Source organism: Grampus griseus, assembly GCF_964374135.1.
Source record: "Grampus griseus genome assembly, chromosome: 7".
Taxonomy (NCBI): Eukaryota; Metazoa; Chordata; class Mammalia; order Artiodactyla; family Delphinidae; genus Grampus; species Grampus griseus.
Genome location: NC_139001.1, coordinates 26,746,987 through 26,759,512, shown reverse-complemented (window position 1 = coordinate 26,759,512; position 12,526 = coordinate 26,746,987). Strand labels below are relative to the sequence as shown.

Sequence of the window (12,526 nt, the reverse complement as noted above, 5' to 3'; positions counted from 1 at the left end):
TTAGTTTCAGGGTTAAGTAAATAACAAAGTGATAATCATACTGTTCTGCACCAGACCTACAGACATATTTGTTTTGAAATCATTGCTCATGGAAATAATCCTAAAATTATAATGAGGGAAATCATGAAAGACCTTGACGAAAAAAAAATGAGATAAGGATCAGCAGTTCGAATATTCAATATAAGTCCTAGTAATAGTCCAGAACTTAAAGTAATATCTATTTTTCTTTAATGGTTGAAGTAGTCTCTCCCAGAAAATTTTTAAATATGGCAAACGATAACAACCTCTCTTCAATAAAGCTAAATATATTTTGGAAGTAACCTTATGAATTAGAGGATGACCAAGCCAGTAGGAAGGAAGTAGAGAAGAAAAGTAGAGAAGACATAAACAGAGATAGCAATGACCAAAGGCCAACACTCATACACTTACAAGTATGCAAGTTTTTGCTAATATCTCTGCTCTCAAACATCACAACCATCCAATGACAACAGGGTTGCTAACACACAATGTGGTGTGATTGTGATGTGGGTGTGTATTAATTTATAAGGTGGGGTATGAAAGCTAGAGGGTTGACACCTTTGAATTAAACATTTTTTCCGTTCAATCATCAAACCTGTATTAGGACCTAGCAGGAACAAGATGAGGAATAAGAAAGTATGAGAAAGATATATTCTCTGCTCTCTAAAATCTTAGATATAGTCTTGTAGAGGAGATGACAGACATTTTTGATAAAGAACACTTAACAAAAGTGTAAATGAGGGACTTCCCTGGTGGTCCAGTGGTTAAGACTTCGCCTTCCAATGCAGGGAATGTAGGTTCAATCCCTGGTCGGGGAGCTAAGATCCCACATGCTTCACGGCCAAAAAAACCAAAACATAAAACAGAAGCAATATTGTAACAAATTCAATAAAGACTTTAAAAATGATCCACATCAAAAAAGTCTTTAAAAAAAAAAAAAGAGTGAATGACACAGCACATGATTAATCACCAAACAAATACTGAAGGAGTAAGTGTTAAGTGATATATGAGTTTGGATAAGAGAGAAAAAAGTCAATGGAATTTCAGAAAGGTCTTAGTAGAAATAGCTCAATCTACCCTACCACATTTTTTTCATGTTTTTAGGACACATTTGATTATTCTCTTCTCTATGAACACATCTAAAAAGGAAATACCATTCTATAACAAGAATCAACTTCAAGTCAGTTATATAGCAAATTAAAATTTTTAGCACTTTTCGTATTCACCTCTTTGGTTTGAAATAAATTTCACTAGAAATATGACCACTTGGGATATTTTAAATAAATGATGTCAGACAACCTTACATGGTAGCATAAGTTCACCAAAATTCTATGTCAGTCAAGATGTGTTTTCTGTTCAGTTACAAACAATATTTGCTCACTGAGAATGAGGTCTCCTTGTCACAAATTATTGTGCTAAAGTTAATTTTCATATGGATTTGAATACATTAATTTCAGCTTCTATGGAGAAAGCAAGACTGCTTCAAACTTTAAATTTAGGTTAAAATAAGCACTTGTTTCTAAACTTTATAGGTTTTTAAATATTTTTCCAAAAAATACCTGAAATAGTCTTTCCCTCAGCAGTCTAAAAATCATGAAATGTACTGAATGTAGTGTTTGAATTTCAAAAATGCTTGATTTGTTCAATAACAAGGTCCCTTACTGAACTATTTCTGGAATGTTTAAAAATTATAGTCCAGCTTTTCTGAAATCTTTAATTTGCAGATGCCCCTTGATTTTTACAAATAACCTACTTGTAGAAATGGACAAGAAGTTTACATATATTTCATGAAGGCTGTTTGAGGGTGGGAGATTTGTAGATGGGAAGAATTATCCTTCATCCCTTTGTGCAGATTAAAAACCAAGCCCCCAAAGGTCTTTTTTTTTTTTTCAAGATGGAGATACATTCATGAAGTTTTACTGAAGCTGTTTCCCTCACCCAAATGAAGTAACCAGTCACTTTAACTCAAAGTTCTGTTCGTATTCTCAAAATGACACTGTTCAGTAACCCTAGAGGCTCAGCTGTTAAAGTCTCTGGTTTTATAAAAATAGTGAAGATGTTTCTTAAGGCCCCAAAGGTCTTAGTTTTGAATCTGTACAAAGGGATGGATGATAATTTAGCTTTAGATACTGCCCTAAGTTTGCATACAAGCCAAGGATGGAGCCCAAGTACAAAGATGGTCTGGGTTTTCTGGTCCACATCACAGTTGCCTAACACTCCCTTCTCTGGCCCTTTCAGATGACTCTGTCAGCATGCCCAGTGTGGTAAGTGAACAAGAAGCTTACCTCCTGAGTGCCATTGGAAGGAGGCGGTTCTCCAGCCATGTCTCCAGCATGTCTGCACCTCAGGCTGAGGTGGGCATGTTACCCAGCCAAAGGTAAAGAGCCATGGATATGTTATACTCTGCCTTTGGGGGCAAAGGTAGAAATTCTGAAAACTCACTCCTGTTATTCTAAAAAAGGACTAAAGAGAAGCAAACAATCAATGTTGTTAAGTAGACCATTCAAACAACTTTTCAACGAGGGTTGCACAGGCAACAACTTGCGGAGAGTTTTCTAAGCCAGGCCAGTAGAAGGGATCTCAATTTCTGATCCAAACATTGTTTCTCCTTAAAATTTTTCTATAAACAGATATATGGTCTTCTTTCATGGTCTTCTTTCAGATGACATTCTTGTATTTCAGCTATAACATCAGCTAAGGTAATAATGAGTACCTGGCAAGTGTATAGGACTAGCTTGATATATGTGGTAGTTTAGACTTCTGGTGTATCGTCAGTATTTAGTTGGAGGTAGTGATGCTTAACCAAGCAGAAGAAGACCTATGCCACTATGTGTGATGTTGGGCAGGTCATTTAACAGGAGCCCACTGTTTTCTCCTCTGTGAAATGAGAGGTTAGCTAAAGTTGGTCTTTAAGGTAACTTCTCTACCTAGAGAGTTTTATGTTTCCATAGCTAAACTCTTTAAAACATTTTCTTTGGTGTTCTCTGCCCTCTAAGAATATAGATTTAAAACTTTATATATATAGTTTACCATATATATGGTTATATAGGAAATGATCTGACATAAGAAATAAAACATTATCTACTTCAGAGGCAGTATTTTTACTTCAGAAACTGAATTCTTTAAAAGAATCAGTCTTATGTGTTTTTTATCTAGTTTGTTGTTTATTCTTATTACCTATAGAGTCATTGTGGTATAACTTATACACGGAGAATAAGAACAATCAGGGCACATTCTAATGATCAGATAAAATTAGTTTACGTGCAGAAATAATTACCCTAGATCTATATCCTTTAGCAAATCATTCCTGAACTGTACAGATGAAATAAAATTTGTGAAATAAAGCCAGACTTTGGAGAATATTGAAAAAATAGGGGGAAATGATAAAAGATTAATAAGTAAATTGCATACTTAAAAAGAAAGCATTATTTATGTACTACTGAGTTATTACAAAAATTGCTAGTATATAAGGATTACTGTCATTGTAAGAGATTGCTTTACCTACCATTTGGTAATTTCTCTTTGAAAAGGAAGTCTTATAAATAAAATATATGAACAAAATCAGAGCCAAACTATAGAATATCCAAAAAAAGATGTAAAGCCATACAAGCAGTTAATACTGGTAAGTGGTTATTTATGTTTAATTGCTAGAAAAGTGCAAACTTTTATCAAGAATAAACGAAGACTATCTAGCAGTCTGTCTAAAAGTCTAAATTAGGGAATTTTAAGTAAAGAGTTTTTTGGTTATTTACCTAAAATAACTAGGCCATCAATTCCCTTTGTACATATCCATTAAGGAGTTATCTCATTTCTGGGGAGAAAATTTGTTCTATTACGGATATACTAGAAATCCAGAAAAATAATATAGTTAAACCCTCTGGGCTAGGGAAGGTAATTATGTCTCTGTGTGTGAGGGAAAGCCTCTTTCTGGTGATGGTTGCTATTTTTACAGTGTACAATTAGGTGAACAGCAGTTCTCTAGAGGCGGGCACTCCAATTTTCTAAATTGTTTAATTCCATCCATTTTAACAACTATTTATTGAGTGCCTCGTGAGTACTTAGCTCAGTGCCAGGCACTGAAGGAAAGGGAGAGAAAGTATAACACAGTTTCTGTTCACAAATTCCCAAATCAGTGTGATCCAAATAAATCGATAAACTAATTATTCTTTCACCAACCTGACAGGTTTCTTCTTTTGACATTTACAATTCAGTCACTAGAGGATGGAGTGAGGACATAAATGCGAGTTCCATGTGAATTTTCCAGGGTTATCTTCCTTCCATTTGTTTACTTGCATTTTCACTGCAAAATTAGCAGGTGAAGTCGGGTTCTTTCTTTGCTTTTCTTAATGGCATCAGTTCCAAGAGTTGGGTTGTGGCAGTTCATGGTAAGTGGTTTCTGTGTGATCATGTCATAAGACACAAGAAAGAAGCAGGATCCTAATCGATGAAACATCTGTACATATGATAGGTGAAAAATCATAACCACGCAGCCAGATGGTTACCAAAGGAATGATAGTTTTGTCCTCTACAGATTCGTTCTGCAGTGCGTTCCAGAGCTCCCGTGTCCATTCGGAGCTCGTTTTAAGTCCAAACTCTTGACCAATAAATAGATCACTCACTCCTCTGAGAGTCGTATCCACCCAAAGCCCCTCCTCCCCATTGCCTTGAGTCCTAGGTCTTGACAAACCCAGCACAAGGTGAAATGGTTGACTGTCTCCTTTTCCTTCCTGGTTCTGTTAAATTTATTTATTTATTTTTGGTCCTTGGAAGCAGAAAAGTGCATGCTTTTTTTCTTTTTCTTTTATTTGTTTGCATTTTCTTTCCCTAAATGCTTCATCTCCCTACCCCTCCTGCAGTGAACCTAATGTCCTCGATGACTCCCAGGGCCTGGCCGCCGAGGGCAGCCTCTCTAGGTACAGTGTCAACGCTACCTGTGTATTGGTGTCTGTGCTGGGAAACGAGCTGTTCCCTGTCTCCTCTGTCTCTCTGTCTCCTCTCGCCCCATCTTGACATCGATTTCCATTCCTTGCCCTTTGTTGCTCATAAACACACGAGCCTGGAAGTCAAAGGTGTAGCCTCCTTTATTTTCAGCTTCAGAGCTCAATCAGAGATGGCCTAAAACGTTAACTTTAAAAAAAAAAAAAAACTTCCTGGAGTTCTCCTAGGGGCTTATCCCATGGACTGTCTCAGGAGTTTGATATGCAAAACGTTAAATTTATCCCACCTAATCATTTTCTCCCCTGCTGATATTCCTTAAGAAACATTTTTTTCAGAAGCCTTTTCATACAACTCCCCATCATTAGGAAGCCTCAGTCCAGACAGGTCTTTCAGCTAATACCGTGGATGATAAGAAAACAGTGATGCTATAATAAGAATACCAATGTCAGTACGATTTATATAATTCCCTCTCTTTGATGCATGCAGCATGACAGGCTATTATAGCAGCTTGTTCAAACAACACTTACATAAAGAATGTCTATCCCACCACGAAGATGACCACCAAATTTGCCATGAAATATCAGACACAGACATTTCTTGGTGAGAGAAGTCTTACGATGCGAACAATGTAATGGCTTAGCTATTGGTTTAAAGCTTCAGAAAGGGGGACTGCACCTTTAACACTCAGTTAAACCACGGCAAACATTCCTAATTCTGTGCTGTTGATTCACACCTCTCAACTAATCCTCATTAGGGGTAATGCTTCTTGTTCTTGTTAAGAGTGCCTTTGTTCCGTCTCAAGATAAAATATTCCCTTTCAGGTTTGCATTATACAGTGAGTTGCATCCGTGTTTATTGCTTTATCACAAAGACGAGGAAATGTTGAGAGGCCGTTCCTGTGAAAGGTTGTCCTTTGTTTTCTTTGCATCTTGTTCAGATTTCACATTTTCTTCCACAGTTGAAAATGGGAAATTTATTCCATCATCTGGTGTATCTTTTTTTTAACTGGCCCCGTAATTCATGACATTCATTTGTGTTTGCGAGCCCCTGCCTGGACAGGTCAGTCTCTTATTGGTGGTAAATGTGGAAGTGCTGCAGAGTGCAGGCTTAATTCCATTACCGAGAGCTTTGGGGATGAGGAAGAATGCAGCAGTCCTTAGGGAGGTTTCCCTTCATTGTTCACAGTGTTGGAAGAGCTCTGAACCAAGCCTAGCACTGTGACCACTGGTTTCAAAGCATTCATTTGTTTAATGCTGAATATTACATACAAGACAGGAGAACCTAGTTAGGAAGATGATTTCAATGTCCTGTTAAGAGTAGAAAGTATTAAAGCAGACTTCCATTGGGCTGACTTTGTCCCGGGCCTTTTCTAATTAGGCCAAATTCTATTCTTGCTGAGTAAAATGCTAGTCTGGGGTTGGTGAGAGAAGGCAGGAGTTTGAGTTGATTTTTATAAATTCTCCCAAGGACTTGGCCCTCTCTGGCAGGCTTAAGGGTTCAAATGACTGATCTGGAGTTGTCTAAACCAATCCAATCTGCTCTGGGTCCAGTGTTGATAGGAATAAACCCAAAGTTCTTGCTATCTGAGGGTGGTTCAGAGCCAAAACTGTAGGTTTTATCTACAGTTGAATTAGTCGCTCATGGGAGAACACTGATGACTGTTTTAGATCATCTGTTGTTGATCTGTTACTCCTGTAACTGGTGTGTTTTAGTTCTGGGCGTCAGTCACCTGGATTCATTTGTGGTCATTAAGAAACCAGAAAATGAGGCACTCACTTTGGATTCTAAATAATTCTGTAAATGCAGAGGCGTTCCAACAGCCGTAGCACGTCCACCTTTGCCATACACTGCAAATCATACCTCTTGAATTCCATCATGTCACCAAGTTCTCTTTGGAGGAGAGGAACTTTGGGCATTACTAAGAGGTGGGTTTATAAAATAGGATATAGATTTCTTATATTTGGTTTCCAGACTTTCTTATTTTTGGCATGAAACTTCTTTGTGCTGCAGACTCTTAAAATCCTAAAGAAGCAGTAAGACATTAACAATGTAAGTTACATTTAGCACATACCTGAGCACTCAGGACCTAAAAGACACCCCGAGTAATCCTAAGGAAAACCTGACTCCAAAGCTTAAAGAATATCAGTAAGCAAGCATGCCTAACGGAAAGTAATAAACCCCGTTCCTCCTCACAACGCCACATTTTGATAAACTTTCTGGGGATTGGCTTTTGAAAGAGCACTTGTTTTAGGCAAAATGGGCAAGTTGGTCTGAGGGCTAAATGAGGAAGAGACCAGGATAATAGTATAACCTGATGAATAGGTGGAAACCAATAAAAATTTTGCAGACCTTTAGAAAATTTCTTCTAGGATTTTTCTTGAACCTGTGCTAGCTGGTTTCTTATAAAGATTCATGGCAAGAAGTATAAGCCTGTTAGAATCACTATGCTGAGAAAAAAATTTTGTCTTTTGGAAATGAATAAACTGCAATAATATTTCATGGAAGAATTCTCTTCTTTAAGAGTGTTGCTCTTGGAAGTACAGAAACTTCATTGTAGTTCTTCCCTCCCTGTACCCACCCACAAGTACACACACCATGGACCATATTTTCTCTCCAGAAGAATATAGACATACAAAAAGTTATTCAAGCACTTAGGCCTAGAAGTTTATACTTGAGAGTTAAATTTGGTTTGGACACGTTAGAACATTTTGAAAGACAGGAACTGACAACCAAATATAGCTTAAAAAAAAAGATTACAACGCTATTTGATTCTGTAAGGGTAATTTTAATTGCAGTGGAAAATAAGAATGTGGCTCAAGTTTGAACAAGATATACAGTCTGGGTGAAACAAAATAAAAATAACCTATCCATCTCATAATCATCCACATTTTCAAAGTATGCAAACTTGGCAAGTACTCCCAAATTACAAAGAAAAGATGAAAACAAACTTTTTATGTAGCTGAGAATTAATAGCTAAGAAAATGTGTGTTGTGATACCCAGAGAAGTGTACTTTGCCAATGCTAAATCAGTTCTTATAGGATAACTGAGATCCAGATTATTCCCCCTTTTTATCTGATTCTAGTCTCTAATCTCTAAATTCTGTGGCATTTAAAATATATCTTCCTAGGGCTTCCCTGGTGGCGCAGTGGTTGAGAGTCCGCCTGCCGATGCAGGGGACACGGGTTCGTGCCCCGGTCCGGGAAGATCCCACATGCCGCGGAGCGGCTGGGCCCGTGAGCCATGGCCACTGAGCCTGCGCGTCCGGAGCCTGTGCTCCGCAACGGGAGAAGCCACAACAGTGAGAGGCCCACGTACCGCAAAAAAAATTAAAAATAATATATATATATTTTCTTGGATGTTGCGGAGGCTACGTAAATTTTAAACAATAATCTTTTACTGGGAAAGGGAAGAGGAGGATTTTGTCCACTGTTTATGTCTCTGTCCTCTATAAATGCTTTATGGCTCCTTCAGTGCTGGCTTTATGCATTCCATCACAAGGCAAGCACTCAGGGAAAATGGCTACGCTGTGTGCTTTGTACTCTCCCTACAGATTTCTCTAACCATATTAAAATTGAAACTAAAGGTACAGATAAAAGCAATGAAAATACAAATTCATTTTCTCTATACTAATCTCACCCAGTACTTCTACTTAAAATTTTTATTTATGAAATCTATTTCTAGATTGAAATACACTTTTTTGTACTTTGAGATGAGTGATATAAATTTTTGTTGTATTACTGAATGGCCCTTTGTTCCCCTGTCCTTTAAGAAATACCACTAGTTATATATTCCATTAGGAGATACATATGTGTTTATACACTCCAATCCAAGTCTTCATGCTGAAAGAAAAGAGGTCATTTGTGCCAGAATTGTCTTCTAACGTTGTCTAAATTTCCCTAGCTTGTAAAGGTGTTTTTGGTTTTTGCAGAAGGTTGAGTCACATCAGTTCTGCCAAGACCCAAGTATATTTACTTCTCTAAAATCCAGATCGTTTGCCATAGTAATGTTGTTTAGTGACTCAAAAATACGAAGGATGATTTTAACTTCCATTTAGAAAGTTTTGTTTGCTTTTATACTTATGGTTTTGCCTTTTTATTTGGCAAAACACTAGAAATCAGCCATTCTCAAATTCCCAAGATTAAAATTTTTAGGGAATCAGTTTTCCCCAGAGAGATGCTTCAGGCAAACACCATGGTCTTCTGGTTGATGTTACATTGCACACCTGATGGTCCACACACCACAAATCCTACATGTGACGGAAATACTACATGACATGGGGAGAAAGTAAATTGAGACCACTTTTTATATGCAACTCTAATTTGATATAGACCGGAACTTACTTCTTCTGCATAAGTAACTTCAGTTATTAATTTCTCTGTCTGTTTATTATTAACATATCCTCTTCATGCAGTTAAGCCAGACTTTGATGTTCCAAATATAAACATGTTAGCATCACATTCTCAGGGAGAATATATATATGTATATATTAACTGAGCTGTATTTCCAAGGACACATCCTATAATTTAATCATTTATATGTGCATTCCATTGATGAAATACTATATCATTTACATAGAACAGCTAATTACTAAAGCTATAAACTTGATCCATTTCTTAGATATAAGCCTCTCTATCCATAGAGAAAATTTTGATGCTTTTGATCCTTCCTTGGAATAATCATGATGAAATTACCATTGTTTTGACATTTAACACTCCCTGAGCAACGTGTATTTCTTTTCTTGCACCATTTTTTCCCTCACAATCTCAGATTACTGAATAAAATGAGACAAGCGGACTGCCTCTATTTCATTTTCTCTGCCCAAATATTTTTAAGACATTTTATTACCTACTTCCTTCTAGTGGTCTAGAAGCAATAAATTCATTACAAGTGTAAAACAAGGAAGCATACTATGTTACATCACTTTTCATATTCAAATCATTTTACATCAACTAACTTCTTTTCTCTACCTTAATGGGAGGTAGGTGGTAAGTATTAACCTCCCTTTACGGCCAAGGGAACTGAGGTAACATTTAGATGTCAATGAAGAATCCATTCCAGTGAAAGCTTTGCTTGGTATTTGGGAGAAACTTGTTTCTACTTTTGTGCCTATGGTAATTGAATACTCTTTCCAATTTAAGACACGTTAAAATGTATAATTAATCAGGAGATGTCATTTCAAACATGCCAGCAACTTAGTCTGGATTGCTTCTCAGAATTTATTGCACTGTTCCTTTGGGGTAATTTTCCATCTTCATAGAAAGATCATCTATGGTACAAGGCCATATATGTATAAAAATAATGTACATTGATCTTTTGAACTTGATATTCAGGAGAACAAGAAAGTTTAAAAAAAGTCTGTTTTTAAAACTCTTTATGGAATTTTGTATTGTGTATCCCAAATGGTCTAATTATAATATAATTACATGCTTATTTCAGAAGAACTATGATAAACTCCATTTGGGAATCATTGGTTCTCTTCTCGTGGAAATATGAGTAAGACTTTTAAAAAATGACACGTGACTGTGTCAACCATGTGATGATTAACTAGTTGTTAATAAAACAGGGGAAACGTCTGATTGTCCATCCTGCCACCTGCACGGAGACTGTATTTAGGTAGCTCATTTTTTAAAAATAGCAATGAATGCATACAGTCTTTCCTTCTCATGGACAGTTGCTGACGCTGCATTCCTCTGTGGAATATTTTACTGTCAAAACTCTTTGCAGATGACTCTCCTTTTGCAAAGGCAAAGCAGAAATTAATTACCCATTAACCAAATAATCACATTGGCATCATCTACAGGATTACAGTGTTCTCTGGGGCACGATACATTTCTTTTTTTTCACCTCCACTCCCATTATACATTCCTATTATACATGCATGCAGAATGAAAAATGATCATGCGTCCATGACAGTTTTTTCAGCTTCACCCAACACTAAAATAGGAACCACTGCCAGCAGTCATTTTTGCATATATAAAAGACACACACACAGTAAATTTGGGGGGAGCAGGTTGTTGCTTTTGTAAATTGTGTATTATGTTTGGGTGCAGCTGTTCGATATTAAACTTCTAAGTTGTAATGACAGCTTAATTACTTTGCCAGCCTTTTAAATCTAAAATCAGTTTTACAAGACATTTAATTGTCTATCTATGCGACTGTTCGTTTACTCAGTCAGAGAGACTTCAGGCTGCAAACATGTGTTGAATGTGACCCTTCACCCAAATGGATTCTGTGTCTGATGTGTTTGATATTCGTTCATCTTATTTTCATTTAAATTGAAAAATTTTAAAAGGTGTTCCCATCCATGTGATAGAGTTGTACATGTTTGTTCGTCACCACCTTTCTCCTTACCCTTGAAAAAAAAATTGAGATTAGCGTACAACATCTTAAGCCTTTTGGTGGCTTCCAAACCAGGGGTGTGATGTTTTGCTGAATGATAGATCCGGCCTCAGTGATTGAAAACAGAATCTCAATTTTGGCAGCTTGGGGCTACAAGGCCTCGTCTTCCCTCCTAAACCTTTGAAAACTCCCATCCCGGGGATTCTTTCCCAACCTTCCTTCAAAGATAATGGTATCTTTGAAGTGACTTGTATCCTGTAAGTGATTTTGACTAACACCCACCAGACAATGGTCTTGTGTGCTTGCTCCAGGGCACACTAACACTGCTGACGCTCTCAACAGGGTGGCAAGTGTGCAGAGTGAACCTGGCCAGCAGAACCTCCACACTCAGCAGCCGCTGGGGAGGAAGAGGGGCCTGAGGCAGGTAAGCAGACCCTGGAAGGGCAGGAGAGTCATCCTGCGAAATGCAAGGTCTACTCAGTTTTTAATGCCCATGTATGTTAAGATTATATGTTACCTTCTCCCCACCTGAAATGAGCAGTACAGAACAACTTTAAAGCATGGTAAGTGCTTGGGCAAGCGGAGAGTTTGGGGCTTCTTCTCTTTTTAGCTCCGAATCTTCTTATTAGCAAAGCTGATCACTTGGTAAAATAAGTGGGCCTATATTTTTATTTGCTCCCTATCCAGAAACCTTTGCCAGCCAAACTACTGACAATGGAAGATTCGTTAGAAGGTTGATTTAAGGCCTGTTTCTGTAGAGAGGCAGAGACAGCCATCCTTTCTGCCTCGTTTCAAGATTAATAATTCAATTTAAAACTGAAATCGAAGGAAAGATCATCTTTATACATTTCCCTAGGTGGGGTTTCTTTACGTTACTGTCTAAATAAAAATCCAAATGAGGCTTTGCGCTGTTTCTTTGATGGGAGCGTCCCAGCACTGATTTGGAGACCAGACATTTTCCCAGTGCCTGAGGTGTTTTTCATCAACCTCCCCTTGAGAGTTAGCATATGGTCAGCTACAGCTTTTAGATGAGCAAAGGCTGATTGGTAAGCAATCGTTGTTACTTTTGTATCCTTAAAGTCACTGATATTCTCACTGTGACTATTTCAAATTCTGTTAATGTTCTTAGGATATATAAAGGAGTCATAATCGTAAGATAGAAGCGGCTAAGGGGATGCCAGAATCAAATGCGTACTTGTATTTAAATATGCAGAAAGTAGTTTATTTTAT

General features: G+C 37.4%; 1 protein-coding gene across 5 annotated transcripts in view; it reads left to right on the top strand.

Moving 5' to 3' along the window:
• UNC80 (unc-80 homolog, NALCN channel complex subunit) overlaps positions 1-12,526 on the top strand; it is a gene marked incomplete at both ends in the record, with an annotated part of 239,244 nt that overhangs the window by 223,723 nt on the left and 2,995 nt on the right. For 4 of the 5 annotated variants that reach the window (XM_082658568.1, XM_082658567.1, XM_082658569.1 and 1 more), the window contains 3 exons: positions 2,257-2,395; positions 4,875-4,931; positions 11,639-11,720. In XM_082658568.1, the coding sequence (XP_082514694.1) occupies positions 2,257-2,395; positions 4,875-4,931; positions 11,639-11,720 (278 nt within the window). The remainder of the gene's footprint in view (positions 1-2,256; positions 2,396-4,874; positions 4,932-11,638; positions 11,721-12,526) is intronic. The other variant, XM_082658570.1, reaches the window with a different exon arrangement.